General features: G+C 33.9%; 2 protein-coding genes across 27 annotated transcripts in view; one reads left to right on the top strand and one right to left on the bottom strand.

Moving 5' to 3' along the window:
• GIN1 (gypsy retrotransposon integrase 1) overlaps positions 1-22,203 on the top strand; it is a 163,390-nt gene that overhangs the window by 87,387 nt on the left and 53,800 nt on the right. The window lies entirely within an intron of this gene.
• The window catches only part of PPIP5K2 (diphosphoinositol pentakisphosphate kinase 2), a 106,796-nt gene that overhangs the window by 65,278 nt on the left and 19,315 nt on the right, over positions 1-22,203 (bottom strand). For 9 of the 24 annotated variants that reach the window (XM_063612870.1, XM_063612867.1, XM_063612857.1 and 6 more), the window contains 12 exons: positions 16,622-16,776; positions 15,483-15,584; positions 14,200-14,361; positions 12,121-12,242; positions 10,738-10,839; positions 9,556-9,642; positions 8,754-8,829; positions 8,556-8,665; positions 7,193-7,278; positions 4,817-4,942; positions 4,557-4,678; positions 3,806-3,988 (listed from right to left, as the gene is read on the bottom strand). In XM_063612870.1, the coding sequence (XP_063468940.1) occupies positions 3,806-3,988; positions 4,557-4,678; positions 4,817-4,942; positions 7,193-7,278; positions 8,556-8,665; positions 8,754-8,829; positions 9,556-9,642; positions 10,738-10,839; positions 12,121-12,242; positions 14,200-14,361; positions 15,483-15,584; positions 16,622-16,776 (1,433 nt within the window). Of the gene's footprint in view, positions 1-3,805; positions 3,989-4,556; positions 4,679-4,816; positions 4,943-7,192; positions 7,279-8,555; positions 8,666-8,749; positions 8,830-9,555; positions 9,643-10,737; positions 10,840-12,120; positions 12,243-14,199; positions 14,362-15,482; positions 15,585-16,621; positions 16,777-22,203 lie in introns of all 24 variants that reach the window. The other 15 variants (XM_063612854.1, XM_063612853.1, XM_063612849.1 and 12 more) reach the window with 3 other exon arrangements.

The following is a 22,203-nucleotide window of genomic DNA, read 5'->3' as shown; positions in this document are numbered from 1 at the left end:
AGCTTGTTTTAAAATTTATATGAAAATGCAAAAAAAAAAAAAAAAAAAAGCCAAAAAACGCTTGAAGAAGGATCCATTTGGGTGTTGGGAGGTATTATTCGCATAGGGATCAACAAACGGAATATAGGGTCCAGAAACAGATCACACATATACAATAAAGACGGTACTTCTGAGTAATGGGAAAGAATAGTCTTTTCAGTATGTTCTGCTGGGACACCCAGATGTACATATAGTTTCAGGGGAAATATCAACCTTGACATTCTTAGCTCATAGCACACACAAAAGTCAATTTTATCTGGATTGCAGATAAATGTGAAGAGCAAAACAGTAAGTTTATAGAAGATATATATATCTTATGGCCTCTTCTCAGAAAAAGATATCTTAAACAATATATTAAAATGCTTTGACCTATGGGGAAAAAAATGAACTTGGAAATCATGAAAAACTATAACTTCTGCTTATCAAAAGATATTATTGGCTGGGCGTGGTGGCTCATGCCTGTAATTCCAAAGCCTTGGGATGTCAAGGCAGGAGGATCACTTGAGGCCAAGAGTTTGAGACTAGCCTGGGCAACACAGTGAGACCCAGTCTCTAGAAAAATTTTAAAAGTCAGCTGAGCATGGTGGTGTGCACCTGTAGCCTCAGCTACTCAGGAGGCTGAAGCAGGAGAATCACTTGAGCCCAGGAGTTTCAGGCCACAGTGAGCTATGATCACACCACTGCACTCCAGCCTGGGTGACAGAGCAAGACCTTGTCTCTAAAAAACAAACAAACAAAAAAAAACAAAAAAGAAAAGACATCATGACATCATTAAGGCTCAGAGTAGGTGGTGTTATCTGTATGTTATCTACAAATAACAAAGAACTCATATCCAGAATATATAAAGAACTTCTACCATCCAAGAAGAAAAACATAGACAATTCACAGAAAAAGGACAGGAGACTTGTCCTCATTCAAGAGGATATCTAAATGGTCAATAGACATTGAAGCCACAATAAAGTAAATTCTAGGTATATCCACCAGAATGGCCAAAATGGAATCATCTGAGAATTCCAAGAATGGAGAATATGTGGAGCAATGACAACTATCATGGACCTCTGGTGGGAGTGTAAATTAGCTCAATAGTGTTAGAAAACACCAAAAGCAGTGGCAACAAAAGCCAAAATTGACAAATGAGATGTAATTAAACTAAAGAGCTTCTGCACAGCAAAAGAAACTACCATCAGAGTGAACAGGCAACCTACAGAATGGGAGAAAATTTTTGCCATCTACTCATCTGACAAAGGGCTAATATCCAGAATCTACAAAGAACTCAAACAAATTTACAAGAAAAACAAACAACCCCATCAGAAAGTGGGCAAAGGATATGAATAGACACTTCTCAAAAGAAGACATTTATGCAGCCAAAAAACACATGAAAAAAATGCTCATAATCACTGGCCATCAGAGAAATGCAAATCAAAACCACGAGATACCATCTCACACCACTTAGAATGGCAATCATTAAAAAGTCAGGAAACAACAGGTGCTGGAGAGGATGTGGAGAAATAGGAACACTTTTACACTGTTGGTGGGACTGTAAACTAGTTCAACCATTGTGGAAGACAGTGTGGCGATTCCTCAAGGATCTAGAACTAGAAATACCATTTGACCCAGACATCCCATTACTGGGTATATACCCAAAGGATTATAAATCATGCTGCCATAAAGACACATGCACACGTATGTTTATTGCCACACTATTCACAATAGCAAAGAGTTGGAACCAACCCAAATATCCAACAACGATAGACTGGATTAAGAAAATGGGGCACATATACACCATGGAATACTATGCAGCCATAAAAAATGATGAGTTCATGTCCTTTGTAGGGACATGGATGAAGCTGGAAACCATCATTCTCAGCAAACTATCGCAAGGACAAAAAACCAAATACTGCATGTTCTCACTCATAGGTGGGAACTGAACAATGAGAACACTTAGACACAGGAAGGAGAACATCATACACCGGGGCCTGTTGTGGGGTGGGGGGAGTGGGGAGGGAAAGCATTAGGAGATATACCTAATGTAAATGATGAGTTCATGGGTGCAGCACACCAACATGGCACATGTATACATACATAACAAACCAGCACGTCATGCACATGTACTCTAGAACTTAAAGTGTAATTTAAAAAAAAAATGAAAAGACAAAAAAAAAAAAAAAGAAAACAGTTTGACATTACCTGCTAACATTGTAAGTAAGTATACCATGGTCACAGTAATTCCACTCCTACAATATACCCAAGAGAAACGTATGCTCATTGCACAGGTGGCATACCAGGATATTCATGGCAACTTTAATCCTAACAGTCCAAAACTCTAACATATAGAAAGCATATATAAATTGTAATATGTTCATAAAATAGTACATGGGTCAACAAACTATAGCCTGCAGGTCAAATGTGGCCTGTCGCACAGGCCATGAGCTAAGAATGGTTTTTACATGCTTAAAACGCAGTTAAAAAAAAAAAAACAAAACAATATGCAACAGAGACCATATTTGGACTGCAAAGTCTAATTTTTTTAAATAAAATATTTACTATTTGGCCTTTTACAGAAAAGTTCTGCCAAACCTGAAATGGAATACAACAAACAGAGCAGTGATTATTAACTAACTATGACCATTACTTAATATGGTTGAATTTCACAAAAAGAAGCCAAATATAAAATAAAACACGTTCTATTATATGAAACTTAAAAAATAGCCAAAGTAAATTAATACTGTAGAGCCATTATAGAAAACAGTATGAACATTGCTCAAAAAACTGAAGACAGAATTACCATATGATCCAACAATCCCAATACTAGGTATACAGCTAAAGGAAATGAAATCGTACGTCAAGGAGATATTTGCATTCCCATTTTTATTGTAGTACTGTTCACAACAGATAAGATCTGGAATCAACCTGTACAATAACAGATGAATGAATAAAGAAAGTGTAGTATATATACAAAATGAAGTATCATCATCTAGCCTTAAAAAAGAAGGAAATCCCATCAGTAGCAACAACATGGATGAACCTAGAAGACATTATGTTAAGTGAAACAAGCCAGGCACAGAATGACAAATATGTATAATCTCACTTATATGTAGAATCTAAAAAAGTTAAACTCAGAGAAGCAGAGTAAAATGATGGCTACCAGAGGCTGGAAAAGGAAGGGGCTGGGAACATGTTGGTCAAGGGATACACAATTTCAGTTAGATAGAAGGAATAAGTTCAGGAGCTCTATTGTACAACATGGTGATTATAGTAATAGCAATATATTTTATCCTTGAAAATTGCTGAGAGTAGATTTTAAATGTTCTCATCGCAAAAAAATAAAGATGTGAGGTAATACATATGTTAATTAGCTCAAGTTAGCCATTTCACAATGCATATATATTTTAAAACATGTTATGTTATAAACATATATAATTTTAATTTGTCAATTAAAATCAATAGATTTAAAGTTAGAAAAAAGCCAAAAATTAGACTACACTGGTTAGAGACTATACTTATTATTCAAGTAAGTATTCTGGATATGAAAAGAATATAAAAAGTCAGGACAGTAGTTTTTTTGAGGAGGTAGGGAATGGGTTGCGATTGAGAAGGAGCATACAGAAGCCAAAGTTGTTCCAATGTTCTATTTCTTTTCCTGGAGGATGATAACATGTGTATTTGCTTTATAATACAATAAGCTCTACATTTATGTTTTATGCACTTATCACTTTTCTGTGTGTGTGTAATATTTCACAATATAAAAGAGTTTGCTAAGACCCACCTTTTCATAATCTTCAGCAGTAAAATCTCTGTCTTTCTGAAGTATTTCATGAAGCCTTGCCTTCACACGTTGCTGACAACTGCTCAGAGAGTCACTATCACTATCCAAAAGACCGTTCATATTTGCACTTTTCACCATTTGAACAAGAATGGGTGTAAGCTCTCCTTCCAAAGCTAAAAGCCCCTAAGCATATTAAATAAAGAAAACACGAATTTAAAAAATATGTAAAAAAACATTTTGTTACATACTGATTTTCATAAGGTATAAGTTTACCATAAATAAACTTTATTAATACTACAGTTCATTATTGTCATTTTAGAGTTTTACTTGAAAGTTCCAAATACAGAATATTTAAATATTCCTTGGTTAAAAAAATTTTTTTTTTTTTTTTTTTGAGACAAGGGTCTCACACTGTTGCCTGGGGTAGAGTACAGTGGTGTGATTTTGGCTCATTGCAGCCTTGACCTCCTGGGCTCAGGTGATCCTCCCATCTCAGCCTCCTGAGCTTCTGGGACTACAGGTGTGAACCACTACACCTGGCTAATTTTTTTTTTTATAATTTTTTTGTAGAGACAGAGTTTCGTCATGTTGCCCAGGCTGGTCTCAAACTCCTGGGCTGTAGTGATCTGACCACCTCAGCCTCCCAAAGTGCTAGGATTACAGGTGTAAGCCACCGCACCCAGCCAAAAATGTTTTAAGATACAATATTAGATTAAAAACTCTAGTAATTCTAAAAAAAAATTATTTATACCTTTGCAAAAGCAGCTGCAGTCATCTGGACTCGTCCTTCATCAGAGGCATATATTTTGAGGTCATGTCTGTAGGTGCTATGTAATCTAAGTAAACCACAACCAGGAAATCCTGCATAATCTCCTGAAAATAAATCCTCAAATCACTTCAGCTATATTTTCATTTCATTGTATTTCTATAAATATTTAATAACATCACAAATGAGGATTTCAAAATATAATTTATGAAATTAGTCAAATTAAAGAAAACTCTAAGATTTACCTTGACCTCCAGGATACATACACCTGAAGGCTCTTCCAAGTTCTTCAGCCTGGACCCTGCCTGCAGGAGTTAATTCACCTCCCCATTTTAGAACCAAAAGTAAAGATGGTTCTTCTCTTCGGCTGTCTATGACACATATGAATGAATAAAACAAATGTTAAGTTTATTTCTTTAAACAGACTTAAGATTAATTTTTTCTCTGTGCCCTCTTCTGCAGTGAAATATGGCCCATATGTAAGATATTTTCTTCCTTAAATGCTGTTGCCAAAAACAAATGTTAAGTTTATTTCTTTAAACAGACTTAAGATTAATTTTTTCTCTGTGCCCTCTTCTGCAGTGAAATATGGCCCATATGTAAGATATTTTCTTCCTTAAATGCTGTTGCCATGTATGTTCCTTAATGCTGTTTGTAAGCAGTTGCTTCTGTAAGGAATACTCCCTTGCTATACCTGCTTAAATCTTACTGAAATTTGAAAATCTCTCTCATACTTTAGAAAAATGGCTCCCAATTTTCTTCAGGGATATAATGTTCCTCCCTTGCCTGCTCTCATAGTAATTTTTTCATTGTACTTAATTTACTTGTGTTATGTCTGCTGGATTAACAGCTCTTTGATGCCAGAATCCAGGTTTTATCTGCCTTGCTATCAAGCACCCTTTGCAGTGCTGTCCCATAAAAGAAAATACATTAGTTGAAGTGAAGAAGATATATATATATATATATATATATATATATTTTTTTTTTTTTTTTTTTTTTGAGACAGAGTCTCGCTTGGTCGCCCAGGCTGGAGTGCAGTGGCACGATCTTGGCTCTACAGGGAACTGGCTAATTTTTGTATTTTTAGTAGAGACAGGGTTCCACCAGGTTGGCCAGGCTGGTCTCGAACTCTGGACCTCAGGTGATCCACCCACCTCGGCCTCCTAAAGTGCTGGGATTAAGGCGTGAGCCACTGTGCCCGGCCAGATACATATGTTTTTAAGATTGGAAATTGGTGATTTGCATCATTTTTAGGAAGATGTAAGATGACAGAGCCTAACATTTATTCTAATTTAAATTTTATGCAATCTAATAAATTTTATGCAAACAAAAGGTAATCAAGAGCAGCTTTTTAAATTTGAAATTGTGGAATCTCTGCATGTTACACATCAGAGTATTTTCTTGGACAAAGAAAATACCATAAGTTAATGAGTTTCTGTACTTAATTTTGACCTACTCCTTTTCATGGTATTAAGATCTGTGTTGGGTTCTGAATAAAAAAGTAATTCAAAAATAAGCATTATAAGCACTAAAAGAACTTAATAATGATTCTTTAAAGGTGAGAGGAAATCACCCCTTCCCCTGTAGCTAGTTAGCGGTTCTGTGAGCTTTGTCAAGTAGACCAATATTAATTTATGGAAAGAAAGTTAGTTACCTAACTTTTTAAATTATTTGCTTATAGAATGTTTTTGATGATAAATACTAAGATAGAGAAAATTAACCTGTATTACTATTAACCACAAAATGTGATAAGAGCAATATATCAAATGTTAAATATATAAAGATTATTATAAATTTGTGTCTGCATTTAAGATAATCATTACTTTAATTTTTGCTACTACAAGTAATACCACTATGAATATCCCTATAGATCAATCTTTCCCTGAACATCTGATTACTTCTTTGGGTTAGATTCTGATAAGCAGAATTCAGGTCAAAGCACAAGTACATTTTTTGAAGTTTTTGATATATTGCCAAGTTACTTTTCAAAAAACTGTGTCAATTTATACTTCTACTATAGACTGAAATCCTGTCTCAATGAATTCTCATCAGCACACTTTATTACCAGTTTAAAGCAGAAATGAAGAAAACACTTTGCCAATATGATAGTCAAGACAGATTACACATTATGAATGTGGATACTGACTGCTCTTAGGAGACCAAACTTGTTTAAAGACTTACTCTGGTTTACTGGGTGGAAGAAAATACCCATTTATTTTAGAAACAGGTTAACTGTATATTTTTTCAAAGTCTTTTTGTACTTCTTGGCCTTTCTTCTTATATACTCTGCCCTCTACTATCAAAAGGTGATGTAAGGAGCCCATTAAATAACACTTAGTTATAAATAAATAAGTTTTCTGAAACAATCCCACAGTTAAAAGGAAGTCCTATGCAGTTTTCAGAATAATAAAATCTATCCTTTATTTAAAGAATAGGTAATTTTTAAATTGTATACTTTATTAAAAGAAGAGGAAGCACAGCTAAGATAATTCCACTTTATTTTTCCTCACCATGCCATTCCCTAAACTACTAAGCAAAAGATGGTCCAAAGGTAATCAACAGTGAATAACAAGTTACTACATATAAATAAAACTACTGTATAAGCATTAAGAATGACATACCCTCCTCTTCACTAGATGTTTTAGGACAACCATGAGGGAGATAGGTCAACTGAACCTTACGATTTATTCCAGAAAAATGACCATACCTGAAAAATAAAATGATAAACAGAATAGAACATGTAGGGAAAAACTAATTCTCACATATTCATGCTCCCTTTTATTTGTAACCGCCTGTTTAATTCTTCAAAATATTCTATCAAAAAAAATTGTACCATATATAATCATTCTAACCACATTAAAAACAAAAATGTTTTCCTAAAAATTACAGGCGTGGGTGCCATGGCTCAAGCCTGTAATCCCAGCACTTTGGGAGGGTGAGGTGAGCGGATCACTTGAGGTCAGGAGTTCGAGACCAGCCTGGCCAACATGGTGAAACCGACTCCACTAAAAATACAAAAATTAGCCAGGCATGGTGGTATGCACCTGTGGTCCCAGATACTTGGGAGGCTGAGGCACGAGAATTGCTTGAACCTGGGAGAGGGAGGTTGCAGTGAGCTGAGATCACACCACTGACTCACTGACTCCAGCCTGGGTGACAGAATAAGACCCTGTCTCAAAAAAAAAAAAAAGACAACTCTGAAGGGATAAAGTACAGAAATATGTAAAAACACAGATGTATGTGTTTTAAGAAATAAAGAGGCCGGGCGCGGTGGCTCACGCTTGTAATCCCAGCACTTTGGGAGGCCGAGGCGGGCGGATCACGAGGTCAGGAGATCGAGACCATCCTGGCTAACACGGTGAAACCCCGTCTCTACTAAAAATACAAAAAATTAGCCGGGCGTGTTGGCGGGCGCCTGTAGTCCCAGCTACTCGGGAGGCTGAGGCAGGAGAATGGCGTGAACCCGGGAGGCGGAGCTTGCAGTGAGCCGAGATCGCGCCACTGCACTCCAGCCTGGGGGACAAAGAAAGACTCCGTCTCAAAAAAAAAAAAAAAAAAAAAAAAAAAAAAAAAAAAAAAAAGAAATAAAGGAAATAAGATTGTAAGAGGTTAAAAATGTAAAGCTATAACAGGAATATTGGTGGGTATCCATTTTACTTGATTAAGGCAAAATTCAAATTTTTTATCTTTAAACTGCAATGAATCTATGGTCAAGTTAGCAATGTGGCCTTCATTGTAAGCAGTACTTCACAGAAGACACAAATTTGATGTCCTTGTTTAATCTTCTCACCAAAATTAAAACTAAAGCTAAAACCTTCAATACAACAATCTATTTTTTCACATTAGATTTTCCTTCATGTCTCAACTATAGTAACAAAGAGTAAAAAGATCAGACTATGAAAGAAATTAAAATGGAAAATCACATACATAAAAAAGAAGAGCTATATGTAGTACCGCAATTAAGGGTTTCAAAAAGATACTCACATCTCCAATACAGTCTTAAGTTGTTCAAGTTTTGGCTTGTTTTCTTCAATTTCAGAATCATTATTTTGCCCCAGCTCCATAAGAAGCTGTCGTGCAATATCTAGCACTTCCTATGAAATAAATTAACAAAAAATTGAATTTTTATGTAATTTCACCATTAAAAAATTTAAAACTAAACAAGAAAGCAAATACACTTGCCTGTAACTGTTTTGGTTTTTTGAGTTTTAATTTCCCTGATTTATATCCATCACACTTTTCAAAAAGATCAAAAAATCTTATAAAAAAGACAGAACACTGTTAGTCACTTGCAATAATTAACATTACCAATATATGTTTAAACTAACAAATAATAAATGGTAAGCTATGGGACTAGAACTTGGGATCTAAGGATTTCAAGTACGGTGTTTCCTCTTTCACTATACATGTTGCTGCTCAACTTTGATTGACAAAACTTAGTACTTTCCTAACGAAACTAATAATCACCATACTACTTTTCAAAGTTTTTTCATGGAAACCAAACATACAATTGTAGTTCATAATATTATATATTTTCTGAAGTCATTCCATACACATTGAAAATTACTTGTGTCAACACATACTTAATGGCTCAGGGTTTTCAAATTTTATCATCTCCAAATCAAACACTGGATAGAAATAACAGAAACTTTCATTCTACTAATTTTCTTCTACAAGGCTGAGGGATTACTCACTCTCAGAATGCAATACAAGAGAGTGATAAGCAAAGATTAAATAGAACACCTTTATGACAATAAATGAAAGCCAGGGCAGACTGATATTTATGAATATTGCCACAATAATTTTAGATGCTGATGAACATATTTTAAATGGATTTTGTATGCATTCACTAGTTTAAATATAAATGGCCAAGAGATGCTAGATAAAAGTTTTTCTATATGATGTATTAATCAAAAGAGTTGATCACTTATCAGAAGTCTTAAAATTATATCATGCATGTTAAATTATTCATCTTAAAACATACTTTTGATGTCTCACTTCCATTTTCATTTTTTGTTTTGGTGTTCGATCCCCATGACGTATAACAGCTATGACACATCTAAGTTCCATCCTAAAATGAAAAAATATATATGTTCTTAATTCTCTAAAAAAGATTTGTGTTGTATAATTCAGATTCATATGAACATTTAGTCATTTATTTAAGGCCATCTTTTACCATTTCAAGATCTTTCCCATGAAGAATAATACTTATAACAATCTAGTTTTAACTTTATGAAATAAAATTCAAAAAGAACTTAAGAAATTGGGAGAGGGAGGTGATATTAAGCTATATAATAGAATACAACCTTTTCTTCTCTAGAAATGGCTACATTAACTCTGGGATAAAAGTAGATGGACTACAATTTCTGAGCTTTCTTAAATATCTGATCCATAGCATTAGGTCATTACAGACTGAGACTTCATTAAATCAAAATAAAACTTTACACGATGGTTGCTATATTTATATATTTGCTAAGTTTTGCCCATGTAAGGAGAACAAGTATTTACAACTCAAATTACTGGAAGATAAAATCATCTTAGAAGCATGCTAGAATTCAGAGGTATAATCTAGTGTGTGCTAAAGTGTGAACTGCAGAACATAACCTTGCAGGATATCAAATGAGTTACCTGAAAAAAATTTTATTTAACACTTGCGTGTTAAATCAGTTTGAAAAATGCTGATTAAAAACAAAATTAGTTCCCCCCATCATCAGTAAGTCTCAGGATATTTAACATGTTAATATAAATATCTAAGTTGTGAAAAAAAAGCATTCAGTCAACTGACATGAATTTAAAGGAATAATTTTCGGTAAGAGAATGTTATGAAACATTTTGGCAATACTGGTATAATTATGCAAGATATGACTTGAGAGAGCAAAAGTTGTAAGACCACTATGAACCTTTAAGTAACATTTCTATTGGTACCTTTTTTATTTTTATGGCTTGACTAAACAATTCTATAATTATCCAGGCATGTTTCAGTAGTTTATTTGTAACAATTAGTGGACCCTTATAAACACGTATAATCTACTCCTCTATCTTCAAGCTGAATCATGTAATCATACACACTAAAGTGTCTAATCATCATTCAGAAATTTAATTTTTATCCTAATAGCATAGATGACAAGGAAAACTCAATTTCTAAATGAAAATAATTCAGACTTACATAGTTCCAGATGTAGTTGGTACAATTGGGATATCTTCAGCTTCTAAGGGTATTGACCATGGAATATGAAATTGTGGAGCAAGTTCTCGCATTACAATATTTCTTCAAGACAAAAAAGAAAAGATTTAAAATTAGTACACTTTAAGACAAAATTCGGTACTTAATGAGAATGAGAATCGTAAGAGTTAAACTATCTAGTGATTACATTACATAAAAAATAACCCTCAGAATCAATTCTGATCAAGAAAAAATAAAAATCAGCAGTTCTAAATTGATGTATTAGACACACCAATGGGATTTCACAAATTTGAGATTATTTACTTTAGTTTTAAAATATCAATCAACATTGGATTCAAAGAAATCACTACAATTACATCATATCTAATTACATACATTCTGAAATTCAAGATTGTCTCTTCTGTGTGGCTACTGATAAATTCTTATCAGTTGATTGAACACCCATAATGCTACTCTAAATCTTGTGCTCATCTTAACAAATCACTACTATACTTTACTAATAGGGTTAAAAATGGAAAAATGTTTACTTTTTGGCTTAATAAATGCTTAAATTTGGCATTTATTTATGCTGAAATTTAGTAAACTCTCCCTAACATCATTTTAAGGGTAAGTTTGTAAATCTTTGAAACATACTATGGGTTAAATGTTCTTAATCTGAAAATCTGAAATCCAAAACACTTCTGGTCCCAAGTATTTTGGATAAGGGATACTTAACCAGTATAAAAGGTCGCCCCAATTATCGAACATTTTTTAATGTAAGTTTCCTATGGATTTGTCATATATACCTGGAAATGTCTTAAAAATAGTTATTGCCTTGCTAGTCTTCTGAATCAAGGTATAAAGAAAACAGGTTGAAGAATATAAAAATGGCATTTCTACCTACAATAATTTTTTTTACATTCACTTGATAATCTTATGAAAATATCATCAAGTAACATATGCTTGTAGAATGAATTGTCATGCAAAAGAGTCATGAATACTAAATATTTCTATTTTACTCTGTTTATTTCATGAATGTTAATTTTGTCCATTAAGTAGAAGAAAACCTTTTCCACTATAACTACATGGCAAAAATTTGAGGAATAAGGTATTCTAACAAATAAACTTTTGACTAATAATCAACATGTTATATTATTTGTAAACATATGAAGTTAAAGGTTTTCATCTATACTGATCATAAATTAATCTGTCTTTGATAAGCCAAAGTATAATTCAGGATCTGGCATAGTCTCTGGGGGTGTCATTTTATGAACACTGATCTTTACTCTAGAATGCTTAAAAAACCTGACCATTTAATGTTAACAGTTATTTAGTTTCTGAATAACTACTATATGAAGGTAAAAAGAAAATTTTAAAAATTCTTACCCAAGTATTTTTGCACAGTCATCATAATACTTCATGGAATTTTTCACAAAACTGAAGCCATTGACATCACAGACATAGGACTGTCCATTGGCCCGTAACAAATCAAAGCCACAAACTGTTTGCTATTTAAAATAAGTTATAAACTTCAAGGTTTTATTTAAATTATTAAGATGCATAGTTTTGTAGTCCTATCAGAACATATCAAATTTTATAAATGCTTAAAAGTATATTACTATATAGTGGTTTACTTCATAATAAGAAATGAAAGAAATTACTTATTCGTAATGAGTACTCTGAAAATACATTATAGAGGCTATATGATTATTTAAGTCTTTCATCATAAAGTAGATGTAGAACAATAATGCATAAGGGGCTACAGAGGCCCAAAAATAATATATTTGATCACAAAGTTCTTCAATTAACATTTAATTTAAAAACAAAAGCAAAATTTTTAAAGGATCTGATAAAAAAAAACTTGGTACTAGCAGAAATTACATCATGTTACACACACAAAAAAAAAAAAAAAAAAAGAAGGAAGATGGACGTGGAGAATAGTTTTGAGGACATATTCCAGAGGAAATCTTGTGATCTGTTTTGTTTGGTTTTGAGAGGTAGTGTCGCTCTGTCACCCAGGCTGGAGTGCAGTGGCACAATCTTGGCTCACTGCAACCTCCACTTCCTAGGTTCAAGGAATTCTTGTGCCTCAGGCACTGGAGTAGCTGGGATTACAGGCATGTGCCACCACACCAGGCTAATTTTTGTATTTTTAGTAGAGACAGGGTTTTGCTATGTTAGCTAGGCTGGTCTGGAGTTCCTGGCCTCAAGTGGTCCACCTACCTCAGCACCCCCAAAGTGCTGGGATTATGGGTGTGAGCCACCATGCCCGGTCGAAATCCTGTGATCTTTTAAACCCCCAATACCACATATTTGTGAACACCTATAATAAATTTACTTTATCTGGGAGAAGAAAATGGCCAAAAGACATGAATTTGCCGCTCAGGCTCTAAGAACTTTCTGATCTACATTTTATGTTCAATCATCAGGTATTAGTATAATGTGATTTTTTTGTCACAGCTTTCAGAATCCTGGCATAATAAAAGGATTTCTATAAAGCTATTAAAACTTATTTACAGGCTAACATTCCTTCCACGAAAGACACTGCAAATTATTAAGGCACAAAGTAATTCTTTATTATTTAATAACCAGTAATATATATTAGTCTTTAAGATTTCAAAAAGGTAAAATTTTTATCCTTCATTAAAGGAAGGTTGTAGTACTTCCATTTAAATCTTTACTATACAGTAGTTAGGAAAAAACTTAACAATATAGATTGAGAGAATTAGTCAAATGTCAGAAGTAAAAAAGTTTTTTTCAAGAAATGTTTGTGGACGGGTGCAGTGGCTCACACCTGTAATTCCAGCACTTTGGGAAGCCGAGGTGGGCGGATCACGAGGTCAGGAGTTTGAGATGAGCCTGGCCAACGTGGCGAAACCCCCTCTCTACTAAAAATACAAAAATTAGCCAGGCATGGTGGTGGGTGCCTGTAATCCCAGCTACTCTGGAGGCTGAGGCAGGAGAATCGCTTGAACCCAGGACGCGGAGGTTGCAGTGAGCTGAGATCATGCCACTGCACTCCAGCCTGGGTGACAGCGAGACTCCGTCTCAAAAAAAAAAAAAAAAAAAGAAATGTTTTTATATTGTTTTCATGAACATAGACCACTGAGAACTGTTTTCATTCAACAAAAACATCTTACCAATTCTATGAAAGTAACACTTAAAGCCAGTTTCAAAAAGTACGCTAGACAATAACCCTAAAACACTGATTAGCTGAGTCATTTCTGAATTTTAATTTTAATTTTTAATTTTAATTTCTGAATAAACTGACCAGGTTTTCTTTAATATAATACAAAAGAATATATTGGCACCACAAGAATCCCTTGAAAAGTACATGAACCATTCAGATGTATTAATTACTTTCTCGGTTTACTCCTCCAATTATAAGCACCAATAATGTCTTAGTAAAAAAAGAAAATTAGAATTTACCTTTATAAGGATCTATAGGCTTGTATAACATCTTACCTTAAAGGCAAGGCAGACTTTCCAAGCAATTAATTTCTCTCGTGCATTGAGAATAACAGGGTATCGTACTTCTTTTCCTTCACTGTCTCGTTCCACCTTGCCATCAAGTGCTGGAGATTTTCGAGCTTCAGCATGGGCATAATCTGGACCCACTGTATAAACCTTTCACAAATGTTAAATAAATGTATAAATATATATATGTATGTGTGTGTGTAACCAGCAGACAACAAATCCAACGAAAAAATAACTAAAAAATAGTTCAGAATCTAGGCTAGTAGACATATCTTTCTATTTTACATGCCCAAATTTTCAGTTCATTGGGAAAGGTTGTAAGTAATCATTATATGGCAAAATTGGTAAAGTGAAGTTTCATTTTCTATAGAAAACTATTATATTGAGTATTATGAGGGAATACTACGATGTATACAATGTGATCACTCTCCTCAAATTGTTTTAGTTTAACAAATGAGAGATGCAAATAACTATATAACTTACAGGAAAAAAAAAAAAAAAAACCTCCCAAAAGAACATCTTTAAAAGGATGAGGGCATGAATCTGAGTGCAGATAAGAGAAGAAAAGTATAAGAAAGAGGCATGAACAGCATGATGTATTCAGGTATTGGCAAGTTATCTGATGTAGTTTATACTGTAAGAAATGAGGTTTATAAGACAAACAGAGGACAGACTGAAATATCTTGTATGGCAGGATTATGAATCTGGTTATTATCCTGTGGTCAACAAGGATCTACTAGAGAATTTTTAAGGATTCATAATGAGATCTATACTTTAGAAAACATTGTGGTTAGAGAGAGAATGGCTGAAGGTAAAGCGATTAGGACCTATTTGTCACCAACTAAAATGACAGACATGTTTTATATCACAACACAGTTGTCACAGATCTCAAAACCCCACTTACACTAATCACTGCTTGGAAACTGTGGTGGTTATTAGACCTTTATCCCTGGTATCTTATTATTTAATGCCCCTTTAAAGACATATTATGTGTAACACAAAGTTGGTTTTTAAATATTTTATTATATTTGAATAAAATTTGTCTCCATCATAATCTTACATGTTTAAAGCATTTAAAAACACTACTCTTAAAAAAGAGTCCATAGGCTTCAGACTGCTAAAGATGTTGATGGTACAAAACATGAGGAATCCCTAATCAAAAAGAAAGAGATCCAGAATAAAGGTTAGATATAGCTAAAGATCAACTACTTTTTCTTGTATCATTGGTAAACTTGAAATATAAAACTAAAATCTATTTTAATCAATCCTACCTTAACATCAGTACCATCTGTGGGCATAAACTCTTCATATATATATGAGCCTGTTTTTCGTACATTGCTTTCTGGAGAATAAACACTACTTCTACTGCCAATCTGAAAACAAAAGATGTCCATTGATATAAAAAAGCAAATTATTTCCCTCATTTTTATGATAAAATGACAAATAGTTTATTTACCATCTATTTCCATCTTAGACATTTTCAAATACATTTTTTAATCCACAAATATTTAACAAAACTTATTATATACTTGGCACTATAGTAGTCTCTATTGTTTCCATAACTTATATATTAAAGAGCATAGAAATACAATGAACATTAAAAATTATGTTCCTAAGATTCATCCAGGTTGCTGCATGTAACTCAAGCTTGTTCATTTTTACTACTCTAGAATTTTCCACTGTGTAAATACACCAGAATTTATCCATTCTCCTATCAATGTATGTTTAGGTTGTTTTCCAAGCTTTGGTGATTACAACAATAATGCTTTCAACATTCTTATGTGTCCCAACAGCAAACATGTTGAGTGTTTCTAAGGTATATAATAAAAGTGGAACTGCTGATTAATAGAATGTGCTCATATTCAACTTGTGAAGACAATGAAAAATCTTTATCAACTATTTTAACAATGTAGGGTCTCATCAGCAATGTGTAAATTTTCACTGTTCTACATCCTTGTTTACACTTGTTAGGCTTCTTAATATCTGCTACTTTAATGGATGTTAAAATGGTATCTGTGTTCTTAATTTGAATTTCCATCAATTTTTATACATGTATATGCATTTTACATTCTGATACATTGTTAATTATGTTGTTAAAAGGCTACCTTACTTTGTATTTCTGCCAATAATGTTTGGCCTTGTGCTTATTTCCCATATACAAAACGGGAGGGAAAAGAAAAGTCAAGTATCTTTCCTGGCATTCTGCAGGCAGAAATTCTGCTTAACAACATTAAATAACTAAAATGATGCCATGCTTTTCTAACAAAGTATATCAGTTTTATAAATTTACCTCTAAATGATACATTTTCGAGAGTTCAATATTTAACCATAATTAAATGCTTGATTGCTTTTAATAACACACAACAATGTATAAAGAAGAGTATTCATACAAAAGTTACAAAGGTGTTACCTTTCTAAAGAGTCTTTGACTTCCACCACCAGCAGAAGTTGGGTAATAAATGTAAACATTGTGATCTTCTGCACTGACTGGCTTTTCTACAAATGGCTTTTGAAAAACTTCCCCATTTACTTCTACATGATCTTCCCCTTCAATCAGATTACATTCTATAAAACAAACATGATTGCAAGAAATATCACATATTCTTATTATATTATCAGGACTCCACATTATTATCGAGGACTTTTTTACTAAAAGACCATAAAAGAAAAGTAAACTTGGATAATGTACTTATTTCATTTTAATTATCCATGTTTATGTAAATAACATGTGCCAACATTTATGATACATACGGCATTAAAAGCTATAGTTCTTCAAAATTTTACAGACTTACCATTTCACACTACCACACCACAGAATTCAAAGTTAGACGTGAAATTATTATATCAAGAAAGACTGAGAACTCAAGAATGCCACCATCTTCTGAAAACTGTGAGATTATTCGTATCACAGATATTGTAAAACATGAAGTTACTTAAGTTAGAAAGTAACTCATATGCAAAGTAAGCCAGCAATTCAATTAGAAAGTTTTTTACCTCTAGACAAGAAAAGTTTCCTGTTTCAGATGGTGATTACTTTATATCTTTTTTAAATGTTATTTTTAATCATCATGGGTACATAATAGTTGTATATATTTTTGTGGTCCATGTGAAATTCTGATACAGGCATACAATGTGTAATAATCATACTGGAATAGTTGGGGTATTCACCACCTCAAACATTTATCATTTCTTTGTGTTAGGAACATTCTAATTTCACTCTTAGTTATTTCAAAATATAAAATAAAATATTGTGAACTACAGTCACCCTATTGTGCTACCAAATACTGGATCTTATTCATTCTATCTAACTGTATTGTTACACTCACTAACCATCCTCACTTCATCCCCATCATCCTTGCAACCCTTCCCTCCAGTAACAATTATTCTACGCTCAAGCTCTTAGAGTTCATCTTTTTTTTTAAGCTCCCACATGTGAAAACATGCAATATTTCTTTCTTGCCTGGCTTATTTCACTTAACATAAGACCTCCAGTTCCATCCATGTGTTGCAGATGACAGGATTTCATTCTTTTTATGGCTGAATAATATACCATTGTCTATAGGTACCACATTTTCTTTATCCATCCATTAATGGACCCTTAGGTTGTTTCTATACTGGCTATTCCGAGTGGTGTTGCAATAAACATGAGTGCAAATATCTCTTCAATATACTGATTTCCTCTTTTTTGGACATATACCCAGCAGTGGGATTGCAAGATCATATGGTAGCTCTATTTTTAGTTTTTGAGGAACTCCATTCTGTTCTCAATAGTGGCTTTACTAATTTACATTCCCACCAACAGTATTCCCTTGCTCCACATCCTCACAAACATTTCTTATTGCTTGTCTTCTTGATAAAAGCCATTTTAACTGGGATGAGTTGATATTTCATTATAGATTTGATTTGCATTTCTCTGATGATTGGTGACGTTGAGCATATTTTCATATACCTATTGGCCATTTGTATGTCTTCCTTTGAGAAAAATCTGTTCGAATCTTTTGCCCATATTTTAATTAGATTGTTCTTTTCCTATAGAGCTGTTTGAGCTTCTTATATATTCTGGTTATTAGTCCCTTGTCAAATGGGTAGTTTACAAATATCTTCTCCCATTCTGTGGACTGTCTCTTCACTGTATTGTTTCCTTTGCTGTGCAGAAGCCTTTTAGGTTGATATGATCCCATTAGTATATTTTTGCTTTGGTTGCCTGGGTTTCTGAGGTCTTACTCAAGAAATCTTTGCCCAGACCAATAACCTGGAGTGTTTCTACAATGTTTTCTTCTAGTAGTTGCATAGCTTCAGGTCTTAGATTTAAGTATTTAATCCATTTTGATTATGTATATGGAGAGAGATAGGGGCCTAATTTGATTCTGCATATAGATATCAAGTTTTCCCAACACTACTTACTGAAGAGACTGTCCTTTCCCCAGTGGACATTCTGGTCAACTTTGTCGAAAATGAGTTACCTGCAAATGTGTGTGTTTTCTTCTGGATTCTGCATTCTGTTCCATTGGTCTATATTTTGATGCCAGTACCATCCTGTTTTGGTTACTATAGCTTAGCAGTATAACTTAAAGTCAAATAATGTGATTCCTCCAGTTTTGTTGTTTTTGCTCAGGCTGGCTATGGCTATTCTGAGTTTTTTGTGGTTCCACATAAATTTTAGTATTTTTTTTCTATTTCTGTGAAGAATGTCTTTGCTATTCTGACTGCATTGAATCTGTAGACAGCTTTGGGTAGTATGGCAATTTTAACAATACTGATTCTTTCAGTCTATGAAAATGGAATATTTTTCCATTTTTTGTGTGTTCTCTTCGATGTTTTTCATCAGCATTTTATAGTTTTCATTGTAGAAGAGATCTTTCACTTCTTTAAGTGAAATTCCGAGGTATTTAATTTATTTGTAGCTATTGTAAATGGGATTATCTTTTTTTTTGGTTTCTTTTTCAGATTGTTTACTGTTCGCATATAGAAATGCTATGGATTTTTGTAAGTTGATATTGTATCCTGCAACTTTACTGAACTTGTTCTAATAGTTTTGTGGCAAAGACTCCAGGATTTTCTAACTATAAGATCATATCATCTATAAACAAGAATAATTCAACCCTTTTCTTTTCAATTTGGATGCCCTTTATTTCCTTCTCGTCCCTAATTTCTCTGGCTATAATTTCCAGTATTATGTTGAATAAAAGAGATGAAAGTAGACATCCTTGTCTTGTTCCAAGTCTTGGAGGAAATATTTTCACCTTTTCCCTGTTCAGTATGATATTAGCTGTGGGTTTGTCATATAGGGTTTTTATCATATAGAGGTAAGTTCATTCCATACCCAGTTTTTTGAGAGATTTTATCATGAAGCGATGTTTAATTTTATCAAATCCTTTTTCTCCATCAATTGAAATGATCACATGTAGACAGTATAGGAGTTGGGTCTTATTTTTTAATCCATTTAACAACTCTATGTGTTTTGATGCAAGAATTTAGACCATTTGCATTCACGTTATTATTGATAGGTAAAGACTTGATTCTGCCATTTTGGTATTTGTTTTCTGAGGTTTTTATTTTTTTGTCCTCTCTTCCTTCCTTCCTGTCCTGTCTTCCTTTGTGGGAAAGTGATTTTCTGCCTGGGCATGATGGTCCCCAGCACTTCGGGAGTCTGAGACAGGAGGATCAAAGGAGCCAAGGAGTTTTGAAACCAGCCTGGGCTACACAGTGAGACCCTCTCTCTACAAACAATAATTACTTGGGCCTGGTGGCTTGTGCTTGTAGTCCCAGCTACTCAGGAAGCTGAAGTGTGAGAATCACTTGGGAGTGGAGGCTACAGTGAAAAGTTATCATGCCACTTCACTCCAACATGGGTGAAGAGCAAGACCCTGTCTCAAATACGTATATTTATGTAATTTTCTCTGGTAGTATGTTTTAATTTATTTTTATTTTTTGTGTATCTGTTATAGGTTTTTGTTTTGTGATTACCATAAGGCTTACAAATAACATTTTATTACAATTATTTTAAATTGATGGCAACTTAACTCTGATTACAAAGAAAATAAAAGAAAGAGAAAATTTTAAAAACTCTACATTTTAACTCCATTTCTCCTCATCCATGTTTTGACTTTCTGTTGTCTCTATTTTTATGTTTCTATACTCGTAAAAAGTTGTTGTAGTTATTATTTCTGACAGGTTTGCCTTTTAGTCTTCCTATGAAATATATAAAAGGTTTGTACACCACAATGACAGTGTTAGAGTATTATGTATTTATCTGTGTACTTACTATTACCAGTGAGTTTTACACATTCAGATGATTTCTTGAATTTTTTTTTTTTTTTTTTTTTTTGAGACGGAGTCTTGCTCAGTCGCCCAGGCTGGAGTGCAGTGGTGCCATCTCGGCTAAATGCAAGCTCCGCCTCCTGGGTTCATGCCATTCTCCTGCCTCAGCCTCCCGAGTAGCTGCAACTACAGGTGCTTGCCACCACACATGGCTAATTTTTTTTGTATTTTTAGTAGAGATGGGGTTTCACCATGTTAGCCAGGATGGTCTCGATCTTCTGACCTCGTGATCTACCCACCTCGGCCTCCCAAAGTGTTGGGATTACAGGCTTGAGCCACCACGCCCAGCCCAGATGATTTCTTATTTTTAACGTCTTTTTCTATCAGATTGATGAACTCCTTTTAGCATTTCCTGTAAAAGATCTGTAAGATCTTTTTCCTATCCTATCCTAGAAGGATAGAAAATTCCAGGATACTGGTAATTCATGAATTCCCTCAGCTTTTGTTTAGTAAAGTCTATTATGTCTTCATGTTTGAAGGATAATTTTGCTGAATAGAATATTCTAAGTTGGAAGTTTTGTTTTTCCTTCAACACTTTGAATGCTATCACACTCTCTCCTAGCCATAAGCTTTCTGCTTAGATGTCAGCTGCCAGTTGTATCAGAGCTTCTTTATACGTTATATACATCTATTCTCTGGGTGCTTTAAAGATCTTTGTTTATCCTTGACCTTTGGGAGTTTAATTAATATATGCCTTGAGATAGTCTTATTTGGGTTAAATCTTCATATTCTTCTATGACCTATGGATATTCATATTTTCTTTAGGTTTGGAAATTTCTGTTATTGTTTATTTCAATAAACTTTCTACCATGATCTATGTTCTCTTTAAGAGCACTAATTATTGGATTTGTCCCTTTGAGGCTATTTTTAAGATTTTTTTTTTTTGACATTTTCCCTTCCCCTTATTAACTATGTAGGTCCCAAAGTTCTTAAAGAAAAATGAAGAAAGGAGTGGGCTAAAAAAATGAAAAGTGCTACCTGGGAAGTTTGTTCAAACTCCTCTGTCAGGTCTCTTTAGTCCTGTAGGTGTGTTTCATTCTTTTCCTCTCTTTCTTCTCTGGCTAGGTATTTTCACATAGCCGGTCTTCAAGCTCACTAATTCTTCTACTTGGTCCACTTTGCTGTTGAGAGGCTTTGATGTATATTTCAGTTTGTCAACTGAATTTTTCAGTTCCAGAATTTTGGCTTGTTTTGAATTATTTCAATCTCTTTGTTAATTTCTCATGATACAATTCTGATTCCTTCTCCTTGTTACACTGAAGTTCTTGAGCTTCCTCAAGGCAGCTATTTTGAATTCTCTGTCTGAAAGGTGACATATCTCCATCACTCCAGGATTGGTAACTGGTAGCTTATTTAGTTTGTTTGGTGAGGTCACATTTTTCTGGATGTTCTTGATGCTTGTAGACATTCACTGATGTCTGGGTATTTACAAGTTAGGTATTTATTTCAGTCTTCACCGTTTGGGCTAGTTTGTGTCCATCCTTCTTGCGAAAGCTTTCCACATATTCAAAAAAGACTAAGTGTTATGATCTAAGCCTGAAGTCACTGCAGCTGTATTAGCACTAGGGGGCGCCCTAAGTCCAGGAATGCTACAAACTTGCTGACTCAGACGCACCACCTTGGTGGCCTAATTTTTTGGTTCTTATGAAGGTGCATTCTTGCATGGCTAGT

This window comes from Symphalangus syndactylus, chromosome 11, assembly GCF_028878055.3.
Source record: "Symphalangus syndactylus isolate Jambi chromosome 11, NHGRI_mSymSyn1-v2.1_pri, whole genome shotgun sequence".
Taxonomy (NCBI): domain Eukaryota; kingdom Metazoa; phylum Chordata; class Mammalia; order Primates; family Hylobatidae; genus Symphalangus; species Symphalangus syndactylus.
Note: the sequence above shows the minus strand (reverse complement) of the source record. Positions and strands in the feature narration are given on the sequence as shown.